This window comes from Abramis brama (assembly GCF_963993115.1).
Source record: "Abramis brama genome assembly, chromosome: 1".
NCBI classification, from domain to species: domain Eukaryota; kingdom Metazoa; phylum Chordata; class Actinopteri; order Cypriniformes; family Leuciscidae; genus Abramis; species Abramis brama.
In genome coordinates this window covers 54,425,311-54,450,354 of record NC_139963.1, presented here as the reverse complement: position 1 = coordinate 54,450,354, position 25,044 = coordinate 54,425,311, and the positions used below count along the sequence as shown (strand labels likewise).

The following is a 25,044-nucleotide window of genomic DNA, read 5'->3' as shown; positions in this document are numbered from 1 at the left end:
GACGGAGTTGACAAATCCACCAATAACCTCTTAATGTGCGAATATAATATTATTTGTGAATATAGTGAAGGGTTAAACTGTTATTTCAGGGTTTTATTTACACATAAATGCACATACATAGCATGCATTACATTATTTAACCATACACATCTGACTTGTAGATAATGGGCAGGCAGTGGTCTGCTTTTTATTGTGTAACGTGTAACTTTGCCAGCACTTTAATATATATATTTATATATGTAGAGACAGAGATAGAGAAATGAGAAGCCAGTGTAGGGCTGGGCGATATAGCCAAAAAAAATTATCACGATAATTTTTTTTATATCAGTCGATATCGATAATTATCACGATAAATGTCAAATCTTTATTTCTTTCAAGTTTAAAGGCAGATTTTTGCTCCTAAGTGAAAGTTGTAGAAAACAGAGCATTAATTGTGGTTTTAAAGTACTCTTTACTAGGGCTGGGCGATATATCGCACGATATTGTTATGCGCATCTCATCAGTAAAGCCGGTTCCTTGATTAGTAGTAAATCACCATCACCTGCTTTCAGATGGAGCGGCATTTACTACAAAGAGCCGTAGTTAACTGACAAGCTGAGCCATATCGCATTAATATCGCGGACCAGCGATAATTAATGCGATATGGCTCAGCTTGTCAGTTAACTATGGCTCTTTGTACACAGCAAAAACTCCAGTATTAAATTTACACTCCTGGGAGTGTATATGAACACTCAAGAGTGTTGAAGTTAATGAGATAATTAAGTGATTAATTGAGTGACGATTGAACATTATTGAAGACACCTGATGTTAACAAGCAGAATCACTGAAGGAGAAAATTGTAAGCCACCGTTACGGCGATCAATGTTTGCTTTAGTTGGACTCTTGACCCTTATATTATTATCTTTAGATTTTGTTTGGCTTTTGTATCAGAGTTATAACCGCCAGATGAACAAAGAAAAAAGTGATCTGATGGTGTTGGTTATATTATGACAATCATCATTTGAACTTGATCACTGAACTCATTAAGATCCTTCTTTCTGACTTCGATTTATGTTGTTGGTTACAGCATAACTGTGAATCTGCATAAATGCCCAGAATTTTTGATATAATATAAATGATTTCTTAAAAAGTTTTTTTTTTTTTTTTAATCTTTCTTTTAGGCACACACAGATGTCAAGATTCAGTCTATGTATCTCAACAATGGTGACGAGCAGAATATTCAATTAGGAAAAGTAAATTACATAGACAATTCAGATCATAATTTATTCATACCGCAATGCATGATGGGAGCCATTAATGAGTTGTGATTGGTGGCAGCCACTGCAACATGCTTTATTATTGTCACCATTGTTGAGATTCACAGGCTGATTATTGATGTCTGTGTTTTAAATGAATTTATTTGAAAGTCTTTTGATCAGAACAATGTTTATTAAATATTTTGGATTATAAGTAAGTACTGATAATCATACACTGTAGAATCACAAAACTGCTGTTAACAAGTTAAACCAAACTATCTCAATAAGTTTCAATTTTCAGATCACAGCATGATTATGTCAAAACATAACCAACACTATCAGATCACATTTTACATTGTTCATTTAACTGTTATAAATCAATAACAGCAGACAAACAACAGTAAAAATTAAAGTAAACATATAAGGGTCAAGAGCCCAACTAAAGCAAGCGCTTCAATTCAGTCCTGTGCTTGGAGCACCACCACCATCCCTGTACCCAAGAAACCCAAGATCACAGGACTAACTGACTACAGACCTGTTGCTTTGACATCTTAATAATATGAACATCAGCTATGCTAATTATTTTCTATTTGCTTCTCTGTTTTATCCTGGGATGCCCATCCTGAGGTAACTAGAGGAGAAGGGTCTGGCTGCAGACTTGCACTTGCACACTCAGACACCAGCGCTTCCGCCGCCTGTGACATCACTTGCAATCGACGGATAGTGTGGCTCGTGTCGGATTGAGAACAGCTCCCAATGTCGTTCAAAAATCGTTGCTGTAAGTATATATACATATTAGTGGTCGACCGATACTGGTTTTTTTATGGCCGATGCCGATATCTTAGAGAGCAGGGTGGCCCATGGCCGATATAAAGCCAATATTTATTTTTGATTTATATATATATATATATATATATCAATATTTAATAAATTAGAAATAAATGAGAAAACAAATCTTTAAAATAAACATGCTTCTACTTTAGATGGCAACTTCTGCAATCCTATTACAGTATTTTTCACAAATAAAGTAATCGTTTAAAAATATATGAATATGTGAATAAAAAGGAAGTAAACACTGTAACGGCACTCAGTAATCTGGTAATATTGTGCGCACTGGTAATCATATTTTTTTCAAATAAAGACAGGTAAAGATAGGTAACGCTAATATTACATACAGCACACAGTGAAAACGATATGAATATGACAATGGGCAACTGGTTATATATCAGCATATTTTAAAATTAAGGATTTAAAGTTTTTCGATCGTGTCTCCTGTGAAGCTGATCTTCTGTTCGCATTCACTCACTTCGCCAAGAAGTCCTCGAGGGACCGACTGTTTGCCTTTTCTGTTACAAATAATATAAAAGCAAATGCTTTTACTTTTTTGCATACCATTTACTTTCTTTCAGTTTCAGTTTCAGTTTGTTTTTATTTGATAGGGAGCATGTTAATGAACATTTGCACAAAATACACAATGTGAACAAGCCGGAATATAGCAACATTGGTAATTTACGTCTGCAGTCCCTAGGCAGGTACACACAAAAACAAATACTCAGCACACAACACTACAAAAAAACAAAACCCAAAACACATTACTAAAATCACTAAGAAAAATGTTTACACACCTGATTTGTCAAAAGCCACTTCTTTAGATGTTCTTTAAAAGTGTGTTAAGTAGACCATTGTCTTATTGTCTGCGGAAAACTATTATAATATTTGCTCTCTATCACAGATAATACTTTCTGGCCAAAAGATGTTCGCCTATATGGTACTTCACAATCTCCTCTAATGACAGACCTGGTACCAATACCACAATCTGTCCTCTGTTTTATAAATTATTTCAATGGAGGTGGGGCCAGCCCATGCCAGACCTTATAAATAAAACATGCATAATTTACATTTTTATAATTTTCATAACTCAATAAATTATGTTTTTTTTGTTTTTTTGTTTTTTTAGAATTTTACAGTGATGAAATGAGAGGGGTTTTTTATCCAACACTTTTATCGCCGCCTTATACAGTGTTTCTATGAACTTTAGAGTTGTGATACCTGTGAATGACCAACTATTGAAACAATACTGGATATGTGAAAAAATCACTGAATATAAATACAACCTTGTAGCACCAACTGTCAAGAATGGCCTAATGTACTTAAAATTCTTTAAATTAAATTTTACAATATTAGACAACTTTTTTACATGGCTTTTAAAAGTTAGAGTATAATCCAAAGTAAGGTCAAGAACCTGCGTGAAGTTGGCCCCCCACCCAACGCAAAACGTCGTCAAAATATGCTGAATCGTTTGTGCTGTAAAAAGTTTCGTTTGTGCTGCTTCGGTTTTTTAGATATTAAAATTATATTTTTAGGTCATTCTGAGGTCACTCAGACCCCCACATGCTCCAAATTCACCCAAAATAGTCTCGTTCGTTTGTGCTTCGTTTGTGCCGGTAAAATTTTCATTTGTGCTGCCTTGGGTTTTAAAATATCAGAAATTGAATTATAGACGATGACGTCACCAGTTGAAGTAACAAGGTAAGACCGAGACGCAACGCAGCACAAACGAAAATTTTACCGGCACAAACCAGCACAAACGAATCACAAACGAACAAGACTATTTTGGGTGAATTTGGAGCATGTGGGGGGGCTGAGTGACCTCAGAATGACCTAAAAATATTATTTTAATATCTTAAAAACCGAAACAGCACAAACGAAAAATTTTACAGCACAAACCAGCACAAACGGAGCACAAACGATTGAGCATATTTTGACGACGTTTTGCGTTGGGTGGGGGGCCAACTTCACGCAGGTACCCCACCATACTTTTTGAATCGCGCGCCACACGGACCATTTATCCGCTCGGCTCAAAGTCCAAACGACAGCGCGAGCGCGAGCTCACTAGAGCAGATGAGTTTACTCTGATCGGTCTCGGACACGAGATCCAGTGAGAAGCGCTTGAATTCAGCGGAGAACACAAATGTCTCAGTGATTTAAACAGTTTTAAGGCAGATGAAACAGCGCTGACAAACAGGAGAAACACTGTGCAAAGGCTTTTCCATCTACAAGTTCCAATCATTATGACCGCCGCTAGCGTAGCTAGCGAAAGCGGTCATATAGGGATTGTCAAAGTTTTTTTTGTTTTTTTTTCCCGTCATCTACTGAATTTTTCGTCAACGATACCAGGGACACCGAAACACCAGGGAACATGAAATTTGGTGGGCATGTAGCCCCACTAGACTTTTACGGAACAATTTAGTTTGGTCCCCGGGGGCCACTCCCCCCCCCCGCGCTGGGCCCCCCCAAACCCCAAAAATGCAGTTTTTCCTAAATAACTACCTGAACCGTGGCACCGAGGATGAAGAATTTTTTATGGTATGTTGGTCTTAAGGGCCCACATCAACCTAGCCCATAATCACTCATTTGTGATTTGCGCCCCTCCCATAAAAAATGAAAATGCAATATTATTCTGCTTTAATCGCCCCTATCTTCAGTTGAGATGTTCAGAACTGCACCATATTTCATGTGTATGATTAACTTGACATCCTCTGGGGGTATGCTAAGTTTCGTAGAATTTCATCCATGGGGGGGTATAAAATAAATTCATTTATGTGCACATTTAGTGACTGTACACTCATCGGCCTGTAGATGGTGGTGTTGAGCGAAGGGTTGCTGGTTTAGGATGATACTGTCACTAAGGTTGCCAACTGTCCCGAATTAGGCGGGACGTCCCGCATTTTGGGCCTAATTTATTTGTCCCTTGCGTGACCTCCCGTGTCCCGTTTTTTGACAAGCTGATAAACCACTGACTGATACTACAGCAACAGCACCTGGATCACCGACACCGGTCATCATCCAATCACAGCTTTTTTTAATCACTGTTTTGAGACAAATCATTGTTTGATTTGCGAACATCCTCTGCCGTCTGGTCGCTTCCGCTTCAAGCCGGACTCGTCTCGCGCTAACGGTAATTTCCTTTCACTGTCCACGTTTTGATTTCGGCTAATCAATTTTGGCGAATGCAAACAACGTGATTATTGTTCATGAGTCTAACATCCAGCCACGCAAGAAAACATGTAATCTACCTGAGGGAATAATATGCTCAAAAAACATTTCTGATTATTATTAATGTTTTAAAGCTTTTAGAAAGTACATAGAAAGCTTTTGTAACATTATCTTAACTGTCACTTTTGATTAATGTAATGCATCCTTGCTGAATAAAAGTAGGCAATTACTTTCTTTATTTTTTGGGGGGAAAAAAATAACCCCTTACTAACCCCAAACTTTTGAACTGTAAGCCTAGTGTATAATGTTAAAAAAGCTTTCTATTTTAGATAAATGCTGTTATTTTGAACTATGGTTTGTTTGTAATGTGACTTTTTTCATGTATGACATTAAAATTATTTTTAGAATTAAATACATAAATAGGTTAAGCAATACAAATGTGTTTATGTCTGATAACCTTTTAAACACAAACTTAACTGCAGACACTGAAATGACGTACACTGTGTGATACAGTACAAATATTTTGAGTGTCCCTCATTTTCCTATAAATAACCACGATTGTCCCGCATTTTCCTTTTCTGAAGTTGGCAACCCTAACTGTCACACACACACATGCAGGAATACAAACAAACGCAAGCATGCACACACACTGACATCCACACGCACAGACACACACCCATACACACACACATACAAATCCACATGCACAGACACACACACAAACACACACGCACACACACATGTACGCACGCATACATACACGCACAGACACACACACACACAGACACACACATACACAAACACACACACATACACACACACACAGACAGACATGCACATACTACTACTTTTTTTAGGTATATACATAAACACGCAATACAGCCAAATTGTTCCACGTCATTTCTTTTTGTGGAAAGCCAGTGCAGGCCTGAGCGGCGGTCATATTTTGTACCGCCATGCGGTACATCTAGTTTACCATGGATTTACTGTAACGTTAGCCTAGTAATATTAACTGCACCATGAAATGTGGTATATACATATTGAATTGTATTATATTAATAATATAGACAATGTATTAAAGGAGTAATGGAATATAATTACAGTATTTAATAATGTATTTAGGCTACAGTTTTTCATACAAATACCATAGAAACCATAAAGTTACATTTTGCCATGATAGTGAGGTGCTATAGGCTATGCCTGGTTTTATCTGTGGTTATCATGATCTAAATGCATGATACTGGATGATGGTTAATGGTTAATTTTAATAAAACTCAAACAGTCAGAATATTACATTTTACCAAATAAAAATTAGGTCGTTAATTTTTTTTAACAGATGTCACTGTTTTTGTTAATGAACATAAATTATCTGCATCCTAACTCAAGCTAATACTAGTCAACTCTCTGTCAAATATGCGTTCGAGACAAAACATGTAATATTAATACTGCAGCCTGCACTGCAAACTGTGCTGAAGATACATGCCATCAAAGTCAGACACAAACCTGTTTCAAGACTTGAAACTATATCCCCCATTAACACATGCAGAAACTAAGAAATTATGTTTTCTATTAAGATATTTATTTTGTTATGGAAAAATGACAATGTTTGAATGTTCTACCTCAGATTTGTGAAATGTTCACCCGTTTGGCAAGTGTTTGTCATGATATGTTCTGACAATAAAGAGTAGTTTAAAACCACAATTAATGCTCTGGTTTCTACAGCTTTCACTTAGGAGCAAAAATCTGCCTTTAAAGGGGCTATATGCGTTTTTTTCTGAAATTTAAACTCGCGACTGACACCTGTGGCCAAAAAACAGAACTGCTCTTCCTTTCTGCTCGCTCTCGTACGTGCACACTTCACAAGTCATCTGCTGCAAGGAGGTCAACATTATGTTTACAGAGGTAAGAACAGTATACATATATTGTTTGAGATAAGTGTTCTCTTACACTGATAAGAGTAAGTTTCTCCATTGCACTGCTTGCGAGTGTAGGCTACTTGCTGACTAGCGGTGGTGGCAGAGTGATCTGAAACGTTTAACATGAACGCGCTTGACGTCACATCCGCAGATAGCGCGGGAAAAATCCGACCCGACAGAAAATAGGAAAAATAGGATACAGGCTTATAGGTGCACCCACTGTGAGCGGACAAGGTGTCAGTATGCTAATCAGGAGATGTTTGAGTCATAAATGGTCAAATAAAAAGGCTATTGTTACGTTTATTTTGGGGAAAAAGTTGCATATAGCCCCTTTAAACTTGAAAGAAATAAATATTTGACAGTTATTGTGATAATTATCGATATCGATTGATATAAAACAATTATCGTGATAATTTTGTTGGCCATATCGCCCAGCCCTACTTCAGTGTTACTTATAACACTCTGAGAGTGGATTATATAAACTGTGTTAATTTAACACTGGGGATTTTGCTGTGTGGAGGGCATTATTATGAAAAATAATAGTTTTTTTATTATTATTATTTGGAATCCCATAAAAACTATAAAATAAATAAAACAATACATATAAATAAATAAACAAATAAATATATTTGAAATTTATAAAACCTTAACGTTTTTTTTTGTTTATTTGTTTGTTTGTTTTTTGGCAGCCAATCACGTCATGCCTCTTGTCTTTTTCAACTAGCTTTCACTAGTTAGTCTGTGGATTTGCCATGGTCACCGTCCTTCATGGGTTACAGAATGGGGAAATTTGCAGCATTCGAAAAAAATGTCATATAGACTACTTGGTTTTGGAGAAAGTGGAGTAAATACTTGACATTTATTGAAGGTATACAGGATAATAACCTGGTAGTGAGACACAAAATAAGAGTGGCTTTAATATATTTGGTGAGTGTGACTAACTTTTTCAAATTATACTTTTACTTGTTTAATTATTTATTTATTTGTGGGATTTATTCTAGCAATCTCCATGTGTTTTGGGGTTTTGTTTTACTGTTGGTATTTTAGGATGCCAAATTACTTATTCTAACGTGTGTTAGTGTGAAAAGAGAGAGAGTGTGTGGAGTGATACCCAAATTATAAAATGGTGTTTAACAGGTGTCACTGAGTCATTAACTTATCATTCACAAAACACAATCAAACAAACACAATTAACCATCTTTAAAACACATTTATTACCTCCCCTGAACATTTCTAAAGGGAAGTAAATGAGTCAAAGTAGATTGTTTCTTCTGCATTGATTTTCCTCATGCTGGTTCAGTACGCACACACAAACGGCTTCTTTTCAGAACAAAAGTCATCATTCCAGTGGCCATCTGTTGCAAGATAGAACAAAATATTTGTTTTAATCATTTGTGCATTATGAAAAAAAAAGTTTATTTAGTTTTTTTAGATAGTTTATGAGCATTAACAGCAGTAACTTACAGGCATGGTTCATCTCAAGGCAGTGCTCTTTTCCAAGATAGTTAGTGGGCTCTCCAGACGACCATATTTGAAATTTCATTTGTGATCCATCACTCCAGAGCCAAACTCCCTCCTGTGAACAGAGTTGTTTTTTTGTCCACAGCTTACAAAGCTTAATTTAATCTTTATTCAAAAATGTCAGAAATCTAAACAGAAATGAATAGAAATTATTTCACAGAAAGGTTATCAGTAAAGAACATGTGAAAAATAATTAAGGCAGGGCTAAATTACTCCACTATTATATCAGCCATCTATTTCACTATTACTTTTCACATCAAGTTTCACAATACAAACACTCGAGTATGTCATGATCATGGTGAGCGGTGCCCATCTCATGGTTGCCAATGCCCTAAACTAACTATTCGGAGGACCAAAAAATAATAATAATAAAAAAAAAACAAATAAATAAATAAATAATAATAAGAGGACCATGCATTTATGCATTTTGAAAAATGTTTTAATGGAAAATTTGTTTTAATGTAAATGTAACTGTTAATGCCCAGTAGCACAAAAAGTATGATCAAAAAAATAATTGCATACCTGAACAGCATCATTGCCTCCGATCCAGGTACGAGTTGAGGTGTAAGTTTCGGATCTAACCAAGCGCTGTATAAAAGTGTACTCCTCACGGCTGTGCACAGAAGCAAGATTCCCATCAAAGTGAAAACAGAATCTCTGTAGAGGAGGAGACAACAAACATATATATATATATATATATATTTTTTTTTATTATTATTTTTTTAAATCTGTGACATGCTTTCAAATGTATTATTTTACCCATGAAGTCTAAAATCTAAATCCTAATCCTTTTGAGGTGGGACTACTTTTGTAGAAAAGGTTCTGCTTATACTGTATGTATGTGTATGTGTATATATATATATATATATATATATATATATATATATATATATATATATATATATATATATATATATGTCTCATGATAACATGAAATGTGTTGTGTCTGTATTTTCCTAGAGCTTCATTGTAATTTATTTACTGTTAACATATTTTTGTTTGTAAACTGAGGAACAAGTTGAAATTATTTTCCTCTGATAACTGACAGTTGTCACAGATGTTTACAGAGCTTAAGTTGTATTTAACCAAGAATATTCGTTTATGATTTTTATGTCATATTAGAAGATGAATGTATCATACCTCGGCATCAATCCACGTGTGAGCGTTATTGAAAAACCTGAAGCATCTGCATCCATAGGCAGTCCATCCTGACAAACAGACTGTTAAAGGGAAGTTTTGTGTGTTATTATTTTTTATTTAATTTTTACCATTAATGACCTTTCATGTAATTAAATTAAGAACTTTAAGGTACAGTATGTAACTTTTGTCCCTTTACTGGTTAAAACACAAAATGCAACATTGTTTTGACCGTGCTTCGGCTTTGCATGACAGTGCAGATGAAGGCGACGCTTCACAATAGATGCTTTACAGTGAACGGGTTTTTGCTGCTCCATCTCTTCCTTTCTTGCTCATGTGAAAGCTAACCCCTGCCACTCACACACCAGACACACGGCAAAGTAGCCGGAGCAACTTTTCTCTATTTACGTATATGACGAGACACGCACGGGCGAGTGATGTATGTACACAATTCCCCATGAAAACCATTCCGACACTTATAAACACTTATAACAGGCTTACACTGTTAGACCTTACCGGGTTTTTTTACAGTAAAATACTGGCAACACTGTTGCCAGTAAAATACTGTTAATTGTACAGTTCTTTACTGTAATCTAGTTTGTTTCTGTAAAAATGCACTAAATTATAGTTAACTAATTACACTTGCAGAAACCGACTGCCTTAAATTGACCAACTGTCATTTAAATGTATTAACTAAAATTTATAATGCATTAATAATGTGAGCAAAGTATTACTGTGAACTTCTTTCATTTGAGACCACTAAAAAACTATTGTACATAAAAAGATTTTCACTGGATCAGCAACTACACAGTCACCGTCTGTTAAATAAAGCAACATGCAGCGTATCATCAATGTTTGTAGAGCTTCTCCTGGACTGAAGCACAGGCTCTACTCTTCAGCACAATGGTGACCCAAAAAATTAATTTTACAGTAAACTACTGGCAACAGTGTTGCCAGTATAAACCTGTTTTATAACTTACAGTTTATTACTGTTAAAATACATTTTGTGGGTGTGTCTTTTTTATCTTACACAGTTAACCCTTTCAACCCCTCAGGGAAATCCACACTACGAGTAAAAAGTAGCGATGCAGTGAGATAATTAAAGGAGAACTCGGTAACTCTAGCGAACTCTAGTCACTTCTTCGCTGATTTTCCCTTTTGTTGTCACATGTTTTCCCCACGAGCTCCCCCTACAGCTGTGGGAGGGTGTATATTTCACAACACAGTCGTAAAAAACTCACTTGCGGCGGCCTCCTCCCCTCTCTACCGCTGCTCATGTGCGTTTGTTTTGATCGGAGCAAGCCAACTGTATCTTGTGGAGCTATGTCTACCGAGGTGGGTAATCTGGTAATACATCATACATGCGTGTTTGTTTATGTCGAATTGCCGTAAAGCAATTCGTGTTTCGCGCTCGTTCTCATTCTCGTTCTCGCTTCTCACGAGACTTCCAATTTCTATCTTGCCGGGACGGTAGTCCCCAAGTTGCAAGGTTGGTTTTCCGCCTGGGAACGCTGGGGGGAGCGGGGAAAGTCACCAATATCACCAGAACAGGTTGTTTAACCATCCAAATGATTTCTAGACAGTTTTATTACGTTAAAAAAGTTACCAAGTTCTCCTTTAAGGGAATATGTAAGTGATTGTAAGCAGAATCACTGAAGAAAAGAGAAACACAAGAACAGAAAATAGAGGAACACAATAACTACGACTGACTTCCAGCCATTACACATTATTACACTTTTTATTAACCAGTATGACTTTATTTCTGTCATACAGAAGTTGTTATTGAGATGTTTAATTGAAAATGTTTGGTTTGAAGTTACCGTTATAGAGATCAGTGCTTGCTTTAGTTGGGATGCTGATGCTAAAACGTTAGTTTTTCTTTTGCTGCTTGAGCTGTGTTTTTGCAAGTCACACTTGCGCACACACAGTTTATGAATGACTGCAGTTATAATGATTATGATGACAAAATCATCATATTGCCTGTTCATTCACTAAGGAATTCATTCTCACTTATTCAGAGTTTAATCCTCAATCAAAAGTGTTGCATTAGCACCACTGTGAAAACGCAGCAATAAGATACAATGACTCTTTTTTTTAACACATGATGCATAGCCAGAGAAACAGAGCTACACTGTGTTTTAGAAACACTGAGATATCACAATTTAGCACATGAATCTCAACAATGGTGGCAATATTTCTTTATTATTATTATTATTATTATTATTCATGCAGCAGTGCATGCTGGGAGTTTTATATTATCCTGGAACCCAGCATGCATTGCGACATGAAACTTTTCACCATTGTTGAGATTCATACGCTGATTGTTGATATCTGTGTGGGTCTCAGTCAAGCAGGAGAAAAATAAAATTGAATGCACTATATGATTACAATATTCTTCAGAAGACCTGATTACAGAAATATTGATTTCATTTTGTAGATTCACAGATATATGCTAAATATGAGATAACTATAATTTCAATGACTATATACAGGAAAAATCTGAAAACCAGGCATGTCCAGGATGATTGTGACATCATCACACAAAAAAAAAACACCTGATCATCTTCCTCTTGACTTTTTCGTGCCATAACAAATGTGTTTTATAAACTCACCGTTACAGCAGTCAGAGGGAGATGAATGGTAAGAAGTCCAGGGACAAGAGACCAACTAAAGCAAATACTGATCTCAATCATGGTGACAACAAATTTTATTAACTAAATCTCTGTTAATTCTCAACAAGAACTTTTGTACATGTATGAAAGAAATAATCGTAAACTGGTTTGTAAACTGGTTTCACACTCAGTGTGGCTGGAAGTCAGTTGTAGTTCTTGTGTTTCTCTTTTTTCTGTTCTTTTTTCTCTGTCCTTCAGTGATTCTGCTTATCAGGTGTTCATCAGTGTCTCAATTCACTCACTTCTTTTCATTCAAGTGGACTATATTAGTGAACTAATGTAGAGAATAGTGAATGAGGGTATAGGGTGTGATTGTGAAAACAGCCTCTGAGTGTCGACTTTGAGCACTGTTAATTCACAGTATATTTCTGTAGGCTACTTTTATTTTCTACGGTATATTACTGTTTTAATGGAAAATGGTATAATATTGTCAGAATTTTACAGCAAGGGTTAACAGTGTACCATAGTGAATCAGTGAATCATGTTTTGTAAGAAAGATTGATGATGTATTGACTCATTACAAAAAAGCTACCTTAAATAAATAAAAAAAGATTTAAAAAAAATATATGAACAAGGAAACATCATGATGTGAAAAGACATTTAAGATTTTGCACTAATCAAATAAGTATTTTTTAGTTTTTGTTTACATTAATCATGCAAACCTGTTTTTCAGTTAAATTTTCTTGTTTCCAAGATGCTCTTTAGGATATTTTTAAAGCATGCTGGAGAACATGATCATCAGGTATCACACACACTTGTTAAGATAAATAAATGCAAAGGTTTTGGACTTTTGGACTGTATACACACTGACAAGAGAAGTAGAAGACAAGAGAAGCCTTACCGCCACAAACTTTACTTCCAGTAGAACGTCTATGTTGAACAGGTTTCGCTTCCACTTAAAAAAAAATAAATACTACATTTTTAAAACAGAACTGCTAATAGCAGCAGCAGCAGTAGTAGTGGCACTGCTATTCTACTACTACTACTACTACTACTAATAATAATAATAATAATAAATATACTACAGATTTAACATGCATATTTGTTGTTGTTTTTTTATTGTCAACAATAAAATATACAATATATTAATATGAATTAATAACTCTAGCTGATATGATTGTTGTTGTTTTATTGTCTAAATATTATCATAATAATTAAGAAACAAACTCAGGTTTACTTTAGTGCACATACTGTATTAGATCATTCTTCTGATTAGTCATTACAGGTGTGCTACAATTCATGTTAAAATAACAGTAATGATGTGAGACGTTGAATAATGCTCTTACCTGAAGCTCTCAAAGCTATGAGAAGACAGAGAGACAGGTAGACAGTCCAGACCGCCATTTTTCCTCAAAGAATACTGAAACAGAAATATTCAGAATTAATTATTACAAAGTTTTGTATTTTTGTGACACAAACCAGTTCAGTAGATCAATATCAACGTCTGGATATTGTGTTGTGGACCGGAGCCCTGGTTTATCTTTATATACTGGAGGGGAGTGTGTTTATCAGCATCATCCATCACATGCTCATGTTTTCACTTCCAGTACAAACAATGTTTTTGTATAGTTTGTGCTTGAGCCACTTCTGTTATAACACTATTATTGTTTTATGTGTGTTTTATGAATACAGAATAAATGTTTATTATTCATCTACTCAGTAGTGTAATTTTGTAATTGCATTAGTGTGCATGTTTTATGTACATGGTTTATACATTTCTCACACTCTTCATAAGATGCTCTTTGTTCACCTGGAATGAATGGAGGATTGTTGCGGTCATCAGCAAATATGCACACTGTAAAATTTTGCTGTCAAAAAAACGGCAAATTCTGACCGTAACATACCATTCTCCCTATAGGGTATCTATAGATACCCTAGAAAACAATGAATTCTGGGTAATATTTGTTGTTTTCAAGAAAGTAGCCTACTGGAATATACTGTGAATGGTAACACTTTTGAATACTGTTCCTTCATTAATGAATAACTACACTGCAACAAACGAGTAATGCACTATTAACATTCTAGTAACTACCCTAAGCAAAATGATGTTCAAAAGACATCTTTTCTACGTCTTTGTCACAAAAGCATACGTTGAAGAGACGTCCACTGAGGAGCCAGAATAAACGTTTTTATGACGTCTTTTTTTGACGTGTTCTGCACGTCTGATATAGACGGGATGATGAAGGTATGTTGACCATACGCTTTTGTGACAAAGACATTGAAAAGATGTATTTTGAACATAATTTTGCTTAGTGGCTACTATTAACTAGCAAGAAACTCTGTTCACTATTAGCTATCAAAGATGGTCAGGTGATACATCACTCATCATCATAAAGAAAAATTGACTAATGTGATCAAAAGTGATCGCTTGTTATTATTAGATTTTCACCAGTAATGCTTTCTTGCCAGATATCAAACATTCTGAATTTAATTTTTAAATACATAGTAAGAAAAAAAAAAAAAAAAAAAAAACATTAGATACAAACATCAAGAATCATCATGTCTTCTTCTAATATGAATCTCAATTATGCTGCTGTTGTTATTTATCTGTACTGGTTGATGAAGATGAGTGTCATTAATGTTTGTTTTTGTGTTACTGATGTTTTATAGATGTCATATTGTGAGAAATAACAGTATTAGGCCCGTTCACACCAAGGACGATAACTATTAAGATAACGATAAAGATATAGTTATTAAGATCGTTCTAAATATTAAAGATAGTAGCGTTCACACCACAATGAAAATAGGCATAGAGAAGCAATATTGTTGGAATCACTTTCAGAATGATATTTCTCCAGCTGATGAATGTGTTTTGGATATTGCTATTTACCTGTTTCAAAGAAATATTATTTGCTTACTTTTAAGTTAATGCCATATAAAGATGCTTGAATGTGGCTTGGAAAGATCCTGCATTACTTAAAATGGAGTTAATGTAGAAACAAATGTATTTGACTTCCTCTTTTTTGTAGAGCAGGATGAGATGAGCAAAAGTTTTGAAAGTTAGGTTCTTGAACTTAATGTTTTGTAATCAACCACAGAGATTATCAAGAGGATAACATGGGCGTGAAGAGAACGTGTTGAAAGAGATGAGATAGACGAAGACTACAGTGAAGAAGAGCAAGAGTGCTAGAAGAAGACAACAGCATAAACGACAGAGGAAGGACATCCAGCTTATTAAGCATGATTTGCAGAAACCTTAACTCACCTTAAGAAGTTTTCTCTTAGGACAGAAGACAAAATTACCAATGAGAGGGTGCATCATTTATACTGTCAGTGAAATTTAACACTGTGTTCATATGGAAACCACCGTTAGAGATAATTTGATACTTAATTCAACATGCAGCAAATCATCTATGTTTCTAGATCTTCTCCTGGACTGAAGCACAGGCTCCAGTCAGAGGTGGACAGTAACAAAGTACATTTACTTGAGTACTGTACTTAAGTACACTTTTTGAGTATCTGTACTTTACTTGAGTATCATCTTTTCTGGAAACTTTTTACTTTAACTTCACTACAATTGAAAGACAAATATCACACTTTTTACTCCACTACATTTCTGTCAAGGTCCTTGAGTAGAAAGTAGTAACGTCAGTCAGGGGATGATTTTGGTTTGGAAATGAACGTCAGATTTACGTCAGAACCCGACGTCGGACAGACGTTAGATTTTGGTTGGAAATGAAAGTCGGGTTGACGCCAAAGCCAAAAAACTAAGCCAAGGCACTATTTGAGGGAACAGCCATTTGGGTGTCCGAAACCAGTGTAGACGTTGTTGAGTGCACTTATTCAATTTCATATTCAATCCCACTACTGGAACTGTGTTCTAGAAATAAATGTGATTTTGGTACGAGGGTTAGGCAGGCATAGATTCAGAGGCATAAGGTACTGTAAGTATTGCATTCAACAATGCAACAATAATAAAACAATGCATTGACATTTACTTTTTACTTTTGATACTTAAGTACTTTTAAAAACGAGTACTTCTGTACTTTTACTTAAGTAAAAATCGATCTTTACAACTTTTACTTGTAACGGAGTAATATTTGACCAGTAGTGTCTGTACTTTCACTCAAGTAAGGAAGTTGTGTACTTTGTCCACCTCTGGCTCCAGTAGCTACCAGAATGCATTGCAGCATGAAGCATGTCACCATTGTTGAGATTCATATGCTGATTCTTGATGTCTGTGTTTGTGTGGCTAAAGATGTTTTTTTATCTTGATTAAAAAAAAAATCATAATTAATAATTTCTCATCTATTTTAATAACAAATAACCACTTTTGGTCAGAGATAAGATTAGTAATTTATTTAACTCTCTGAGGTCTGAGCTGTTTTCTGGGCCCTGGAGGTGTTCTGACATGCTCTGACATTTCTGGTTATTTCTGTTACTTGTGACATTTTCTTGGCTAAAGTCTAATTACACTGTATTCAGCACAAACTCTGCTACGATAATATATCAGCAGCATGTATGTACAAGTTTGTAGTTTTGAGATAATGACATTTATGCGTGGTTTGTGAAAACACAAAAAAGAATTCTCACTGAAATAAGGCCATGAAACCCATACTGATTATTTCTTCACAAGACTTTTGAAAATTGTATCACGTAGCCTAGAATATTTGCTCTAAAACTATGTGAAAATCACCCTGACTGCTCATTCAGATAAGACAATATATTGATTTAAAATTTTTACAACGTGTTTTGTGTGAAAAAGCTTTATGCGGAGGTCATTAATATGTATTGTTTTCACACCTGAGAAAGACAAAGACCCTCCCCTAACGGCCCTATTAGGAGCTATCAGGCCCTGTCATTCTGAGCAACCTTGCACAATACTGTAAATGAGGAGATTTAAAAAAGAATGGCTTTTAAATTGTTTGGATTTATTTACAACACAACATAGTCCAAAGATACACACAACAAATGCCAAAAAAGCACTTATTGAAAACAATGATCCAAAGACAGAGACCTTTGTGCCATTCCTAAAAACATTGTACATACCTTTCATTTCCAAGGTGTTTGATTTTCACTTTACCATGTTCATGTTCACTGAAGTCCTCAGTGGCATCTGGGCCCTGAAAAAAAAAGTGAACATACTGATATCAAGAGAAAGGCCTGCACGATTTTGGGAATAAATTTTAGATTTTTCTGGTTAAAATAGCTTTTTAAAATTCACAGAATACACACACACACACACACACACACACACACACACACACACACACACACACACAAATGTTTCCAACAATATATAATATAATGAACACCAGGTTTGTTGTGCCTTGTAGGCATAAGCTATGCGCAGTGCTGGATAAAATAACAATAACCTGTAGCAGTATAAATCTTCCAAAAGATTTCAGTAACAACTAAGCTAGAGAAAAATATATTGATTATCATGTTACTTCAAATGTTTCCATTCGTTATGATGATATGAAATGAGATAATAGTAAAAACATGAAGCCGTTTGCTTTTCAAACGCGATTGCGCTGCAAAATATGATACATTCAAATGCGATTGCGCTGCAAAATATGATACATTCAAACGCGATTGCGCTGCAAAATATGATACATTCAAACGCGATCGCGCTGCAAAATATGATACATTCAAACGCGATCGCGCTGCAAAATGATACATTCAAGCGCGATCGCGCTCAAATATAAAACATTATGGTTACCATATACATATCTACGTTTGAGCAGATATCCACAAACACAGTAACAGTAAACACGGGTCTAAATATTATAATATTCACCATATATCTAGCAACAGTTCAACTGCAATGTGAAATTTATGCAACAATAGCAAGCTAATAATATTACCAACAAGATGTCCAGCTTCTCAAACTCTTGCTCATTATTTTTTTAATTTACCACGCCCACTCGCGCAAAAGATATTCACATGCAAATCTCCACATGGAACGCGATCGCGCTCATTAGGCCTACCTCAAAAACAAAACACCAAAACACTTTACAAGTCTCTGCTTTTAGACGCGCCTGAGCTTACATTGGATTTACATCAGAAGAAGAACGCGATTTGAAGACAAGAAAGATGTAAGGTAAGAAAGAATTTCCATGTGGAGATTTGCATGTGAATATCTTTTGCGCGAGTGGGCGTGGTAAATTAAAAAAATAATGAGCAAGCGTTTGAAAAGCTGGACATCTTGTTGGTTTTATACAAATTACTTGAACAGAGAATATTTGTTTTCAGTTTGAATCATTTAAAAGTACACACTTAAATGTTTATAAAGGTATATGGTTCATAAATGTGTGACAAGTATTCGCTGAGTTTTGTTTCAGTTTATAGATGTGCTCAAGAAAAAAAAGTTCACCGCGACGGAGAGGCAGAACGCACACCCTGTTTATTTTCTTTATTTTACAAAAGCACAGTGTTTTGATTTGATTGTAAGTGGACACATACAAAAGTAGAAATATCACAGATTCTTTTTTTATATTTCTTTTTTCTGTATGACCATAAATGACGGAGTAATTTAAGTTTATAGTGCTACAATGTGGAGAAAATCCAGCAAAACGCGCCTGCGCGTTTGTCGACCTCAGAGGGTTAACATTATGATGCTGTAAACTATATCACCTGATAATTTTTGTTTCTGGCTTTCTTTGTAACAAATTATGTGTTTTGGTAAATACTGTTACAACTACCACTAACATAACAAACCAAGAGCCAAACTGTCCAACTAAAGCAAACACTGACCACCATAATGGTGGCCAGACATTTTTTTTTTCATCAATCTCTTTATTAAATTTTAAACATGAAATAAGAACAAACAAAGTTCCGACCTGACATTTTAAATAAACATCAACATCTAAACTTCTGTTCATTCTTAATAAGACCTTTTGTAGATGAATGACAAAAATAAAGTAAATCTGGTTATTAATAAGTGAAGCTGGTGATGCTGTTTGTGGAGTTGTTTAATTCTCCTCAGATGAATTCAACTTAAGATAAAAGAAGATCTTTCAAGATCTCAGCGAAGGCTGTAGCTGGAAGTCAGTTGTAGTTCTTGTGTTTCTCTTTTTTCTGTTCTTGTTATTCCTCTTTCCTTCCGTGATTCTGCTCATTATCATCAGTTGTCACCACTAATGGTCATTCATCACTCAATTAATCACTTAATTATCTCATTAACTTAAACACTGCTTCAGTGTTACTTTAACACTCTGTAGAGTGGGACCATATGTGCTCTGAGCATTGTTAATTTAACAATGGGGATTTTGCGTAGACTTTGGCTCTTTGTCACCTAACTTTAAACAAATTCGAAATCTAGGTGTAAATACTGACAGCTCTTTAAAACGGGACAAACAGATAAACTCTGTTGTAAAGTTAAGTTTCTTTCACTCACGCAATCTAGCAAAGATGAAATCATGCTTGACGTTTAAAGGCCTTGAAACTGCGATCAACCCTCATCTCCTTGCACTGGCTTCCGGTCTACTATAGGATTGATTTTAAAACTTCTGTTATTGGTGTACAAATCCTTGCATGGACTCGCACCGGCCTATCTCTCAGATCTGTTAACTGAATATCAGACTGGACGAAGTTTGAGATCAGCGACTCAGAAGCTACTCAAAATACCCAGGACACATCGAAAACAAAAGGAGAATGCGCTTTTGCTGTAGCATTCCTAAACTTTGGAATAGTTTGCCTAAACATATTAGAGTACTGCTGTAAAGGATTTTAAAGGGCAACTCAAAACACATCTGTTTTAAATTACTTTTAATCAGTGACAATTATTATATGTGTTGCCTATGTGATGTTCTTTTCTCTTTTTGTGTTCTGTGTGACATTGTATAGCACTTTGGTCAACTTGTATTGTTTTTATTGTGCTATATAAATAAAGTTGCTATTGGTAACTTCAAACCACACATTTTCAATTAAACATCTCAATAACAACTTCTGTAGATGTATGGCAGAAATAAAGTCATACTGGGTAATTATAAGTGTAATAATGTGTAATGGCTGGAAGTCAGTTGTAGTTCTTGTGTTTCTCTATTTTCTGTTCTGTGTTCCTCTTTTCCTTCAGTGATTAAATTCTGCTTGTTAACAGCAGGTGTTCATCACTAATGCTCAACAATCACTTACATATTCACTTAATTATCTCACTGCAACACTGCATCAATGTTACTTGTTACTGTCACTAATAGCGCCTCTGTGGCCCTTTCCGACCGAACACAGTGGGAACCATCACCCGAATATTAGTTCCGCCCGGACTCTTTTCTCACACGGACCCAGTACTTTTCCGTCTCAGCTGTGGCTCATCATCCCATTAGTTATCGCCTTTATAAGGCGCGGACTTTCTCTTGTTCATTGCGAAGTCTTATCGTTCCCTATGGTCGTAATTCTGAGCGTTTATCTCTGTGTTGGATTTTCTGTGTATGACTCTGGACTGTGTACCCCGTTGACGATTCCTGCTACCTGCCATTGCGACCATTGCCTGTCTATTGAACTGTGTCCCGGATTACCTACGTTGTTCCTGTTTTCTGGTGATTATTCCTGCCTGTTGACGATTCTTAATAAAGCCTTGCAGATGGATTCGAATGTCTCTGACTCCGTGTTACAGAAGACTTCGCCACCTCAGGATCCAGCGGCTTTAGATCAAGTGGTTACTGAAGTGACACGGCAAGCCTCTCTGTTGACTGTGCATCACCAACAGTTGGATCGGCTGACCACCATGACCGAGGAGTTGGTGCGGTCTATGCGGTCGCTCCCACAGGCTGTGCAACAAGACCCCACTGCATCGAATCCTCCCACTGCAGCCCCCACCGCGCCGCCTTCCGCGGTCTTCCCCACGGGAATACACGCACCCCGCTTGGGACTTCCAGAGAAGTATGACGGCTCTCCAGGCAAGTGCAGGGGCTTTCTTATGCAGTGTGCCATCTATGTGAACTCGCTGCCGCCGGGCTCTGTGACGGAGGATGGCAAGGTTTCCCTCGTCTGCACCCTTCTCACCGGTAAGGCCTTGAGCTGGGCAACGGCCTTGTGGGAGGGCCAACAGATGGTTTTCCCGTCATATCAGCGCTTTCTCACCAAATTCCGGGAGGTGTTTGATCACGCTGAGGATGGCAAGGAGGCGGAGGAGGAACTATTAAACCTTCGCCAGGGATCTTCCACCGCTGCGGATTACGCTCTCACGTTTCGCACGCTAGCAGCCCAGGCGGGCTGGGAAGGAAAACCCCTTAAGGCCATGTTCCGTCGAGGGCTTCGCACGGACCTGCAGGCTGAGCTCGCTTGTCGGGATGAGAGCAAGACTTTGGAGGAGTATATGGAGATGGCGATCAAACTGGACCATCTGCTTCGCTCTCGCAGGAGTCGCCTGGAGGAGCCCATGCAAGTGGGATTTTCCCGCCTCTCTGATGAGGAGCGCGAGAGAAGGATGAGAAATCGTCTATGCCTCTACTGTGGTCAGTCTGGTCACTTCCGAGCTCAATGTTCCGCTCGTCCTCCTAGAACCACCAGTACTCGGGTAAGCCACAATTCCTTGTCACCCTCTCTCTTGTTGGATGTGTGCTTGATCGTCCACGGCCGCCACATCAAGACTAAAGCCTTTATTGACTCAGGGGCGGCCGGTAACTTTATTGACCAAGACTTTGCTAATCGCCATCGCATATCTCTTGTTCCATGTGACCCTCCTATGGCGGTGGCAGCCCTGGATGGAAGACCACTAGGTGCTGGAAAGATCTACCACATCACTGAGGCCATCACACTGATCACCAGCTCCCTGCACACCGAGACCATCCAGCTCCATGTCACCCAATCACCTCACCACGCCATTATTCTTGGCCACCCCTGGCTCACCCTCCACGATCCACAAATTTCCTGGAAGGATCAGGACATCACCCAGTGGTCCCAATCTTGTCTCCAGAGGTGTCTCAAATCCCCACAGAGGAACCATCACGTGGTCCCAGTTCCCCAACCTGGAAGTCAACCCCCGCAGGACCTTCCCGAGGTTTACTGGGATTTCCACTCTGCATTCAGCAAGTCCCGGGCCACCCAGCTTCCACCTCATCGGGACACGGATTGTGCCATCGAGCTCTTACCTGGAGCCACGTTCCCCAAGGGTCGTGTATACCCCCTGTCCCAACCCGAGACTCTGAGCATGCAGCAATACATCGACGAGGAACTCGCCAAGGGGTTCATCCGACCCTCCACCTCACCTACCTCGGCGGGCTTCTTCTTCGTAAAAAAGAAGGACGGATCCTTGCGTCCCTGCATCGACTACCGAGCCCTCAACGAAGTAACAACCAAGTACCGTTATCCCCTACCCTTGGTACCCTCAGCCCTGGAACAACTCCGCACTGCCCGTATCTTTACCAAGCTCGACCTGAGATGCGCCTACAATCTCATTCGCATCCGGGCAGGTGACGAGTGGAAGACGGCCTTCTCCACGACGACTGGCCACTATGAATATCTGGTCATGCCCTTCGGTCTGTCCAACAGTCCCTCTGTCTTTCAGGCCCTTATCAACGATATTTTCCGAGATATGCTCAACAAGTGCGTCATAGTCTACATTGATGACATACTGATCTACTCCGACACCCTGTCCGAACACGTCCAACACGTACGGGCTGTGCTCCAAAGACTAATCCAGAATCAGCTGTACGCCAAACTCTCTAAGTGTGCCTTCCACCTCTCCACCGTCTCCTTCCTAGGATACATCATCTCTGCTGAGGGAGTCACGATGGATGACAGCAAGGTTTCCGCCGTGCTACACTGGCCCCGTCCCCAAACCGTCAAAGACCTCCAACGTTTCCTGGGGTTTGCCAACTTCTATCGAAGATTCATCCGGGGTTTCAGTCAAGTGGCAGCTCCTCTAACTTCCCTCACTCGCAGTGGAGGTGGATCCAACAAGCTGGCATGGTCTACGCTCTGCGAGAAAGCGTTCCAAGATCTGAAGACTCGTTTCACCTCGGCTCCCATCTTGAAACACCCAAACCCCCGACGTCAGTTCACTGTGGAGGTGGACGCCTCCAGCACAGGTATCGGAGCAATACTGTCACAACGCCAGGGAACCCCAGAGAAATTGGACCCGTGTGCCTACTACTCTCGCAAACTCAATCCCGCGGAACGTAATTATGACGTCGGGGACAGAGAACTGTTGGCCATGAAAGCGGCCCTGGAGGAATGGAGACACTGGTTGGAGGGCTCGACCATACCCTTTCTCATTCTAACCGACCACAAGAACTTGGAGTACTTGAGAACCGCCAGACGTCTCAATGCCCGCCAGGCCAGATGGTCGTTATTCTTCTCCAGGTTTCTCTTCACCATAACCTATCGGCCCGGGTCCAAGAACGGTAAGGCGGACGCACTCTCCCGCCAATACGACTTGTCCCAATCAGACACCTCTCCGGCCACCATCATTCCCATCTCCCAGATCGTCTCCCCCGTGCAATGGGACATCATGGCCGAGATCACTGAGGCTCTAAAAACAGATCCTGCACCTCCGGAATGCCCTCCTGGACTGACCTACGTCCCCGCTCCCCTACGGCATCGCGTACTGACACTGATCCACGAAAATCCCAGCGCCGGCCACCCCGGCGTCCAGGCGACCAGGGAACTCGTTCTCAATAAGTTCTGGTGGCCTTCCATGACTCAACAGATTCTAACCTTCGTCAAGGAGTGTGTCACATGCAACCAAACCAAATCCCTACGCCAGCGCCCTGCCGGTCTGCTCCAGCCTCTCCCCATCCCAGAGAGACCATGGTCCCACCTGGCCGTCGACTTCATGACCGACTTGCCACCTTCTCACCACAACACCGTGATCCTCACCATCATTGACCGGTTCTCCAAGTCATGCCGCCTTATTCCGCTTCCCAAACTTCCCACTGCATGGGAGACTGCTCAAGCCTTGCTCAACCAGGTCTTTAGATTCTATGGTTTGCCCGAGGACATAGTCTCGGATCGAGGACCCCAATTCACGTCCCGTGTGTGGAGGTCCCTCTGGTCTCAGTTAAATGTCAACGTCAGCCTCACGTCAGGGTACCACCCGCAATCCAATGGACAAGTGGAGAGGCTGAATCAGGAACTCTCCCGCTTCCTACAAGCTTACTGTCACCTCCATCAGGAGGACTGGAGCGAATACCTCATGTGGGCTGAATACGCCCAGAATTCCCTAAGGAAGCCCTCCACCCAACTTACCCCATTCCAATGTGTGTTAGGCTTCCAACCTCCACTATTCCCGTGGTCCGGGGAACCTACTAACCTCCCCGCAGTGGACACCTGGCTACGGAGGAGCGAAGCTACCTGGGATCTAGCACACACCAACCTACGACAGGCAATCCAACGAGTTACCCGCCAAGCCAATCGCCTCCGGAGAGCCGCTCCCCCATACCAGGTCGGACAGTGGGTCTGGCTCTCCACCCGGGACCTGAGACTCCGACTCCCCTGCAGAAAGCTTAGCCCAAGGTACGTGGGTCCGTTCAAAATCCTCAGACAAATCACTCCTGTGTCTTTCCGTTTAGATCTCCCATCTCATTACCGCATCTCACCCACTTTTCATGTTTCCCTGCTCAAGCCCGCTGTGGAACCGGGAGGAGAGGGGGACCAGGACGAGGCCGCTCCGGCAGAGACTCCTCC

The 25,044-nt window shown here is 38.8% G+C and overlaps 1 protein-coding gene across 1 annotated transcript; it reads right to left on the bottom strand.

Moving 5' to 3' along the window:
- Positions 1 to 8,337: 8,337 nt before the first annotated feature.
- On the bottom strand, positions 8,338 to 13,953 carry LOC311067190 (galactose-specific lectin nattectin-like). Its single transcript, XM_084088879.1, has 6 exons — positions 13,764 to 13,953; positions 13,319 to 13,372; positions 9,809 to 9,888; positions 9,191 to 9,325; positions 8,612 to 8,723; positions 8,338 to 8,502 (listed from the first exon to the last, which is right to left on the bottom strand). The coding sequence occupies exons 1-6, from the start codon at positions 13,819 to 13,821 to the stop codon at positions 8,444 to 8,446; spliced, it is 498 nt and encodes a 165-aa protein (XP_083945005.1). The 5' UTR covers positions 13,822 to 13,953; the 3' UTR covers positions 8,338 to 8,443.
- Positions 13,954 to 25,044: the final 11,091 nt, after the last annotated feature.

Bases quoted from the DNA above. Each gene is read 5' to 3' on its own strand.
- LOC311067190 (XM_084088879.1), bottom strand. From the start codon at position 13,821: ATGGCGGTCTGGACTGTCTACCTGTCTCTCTGTCTTCTCATAGCTTTG. The intron at 13,373-13,763 runs GTAAGAGCATTA...TTTTTTTTTAAG, and splicing joins CATAGCTTTGAGAGCTTCAG to TGGAAGCGAAACCTGTTCAA. The intron at 9,889-13,318 runs GTAAGGCTTCTC...TCCCTTTAACAG, and splicing joins TGGAAGTAAAGTTTGTGGCG to TCTGTTTGTCAGGATGGACT.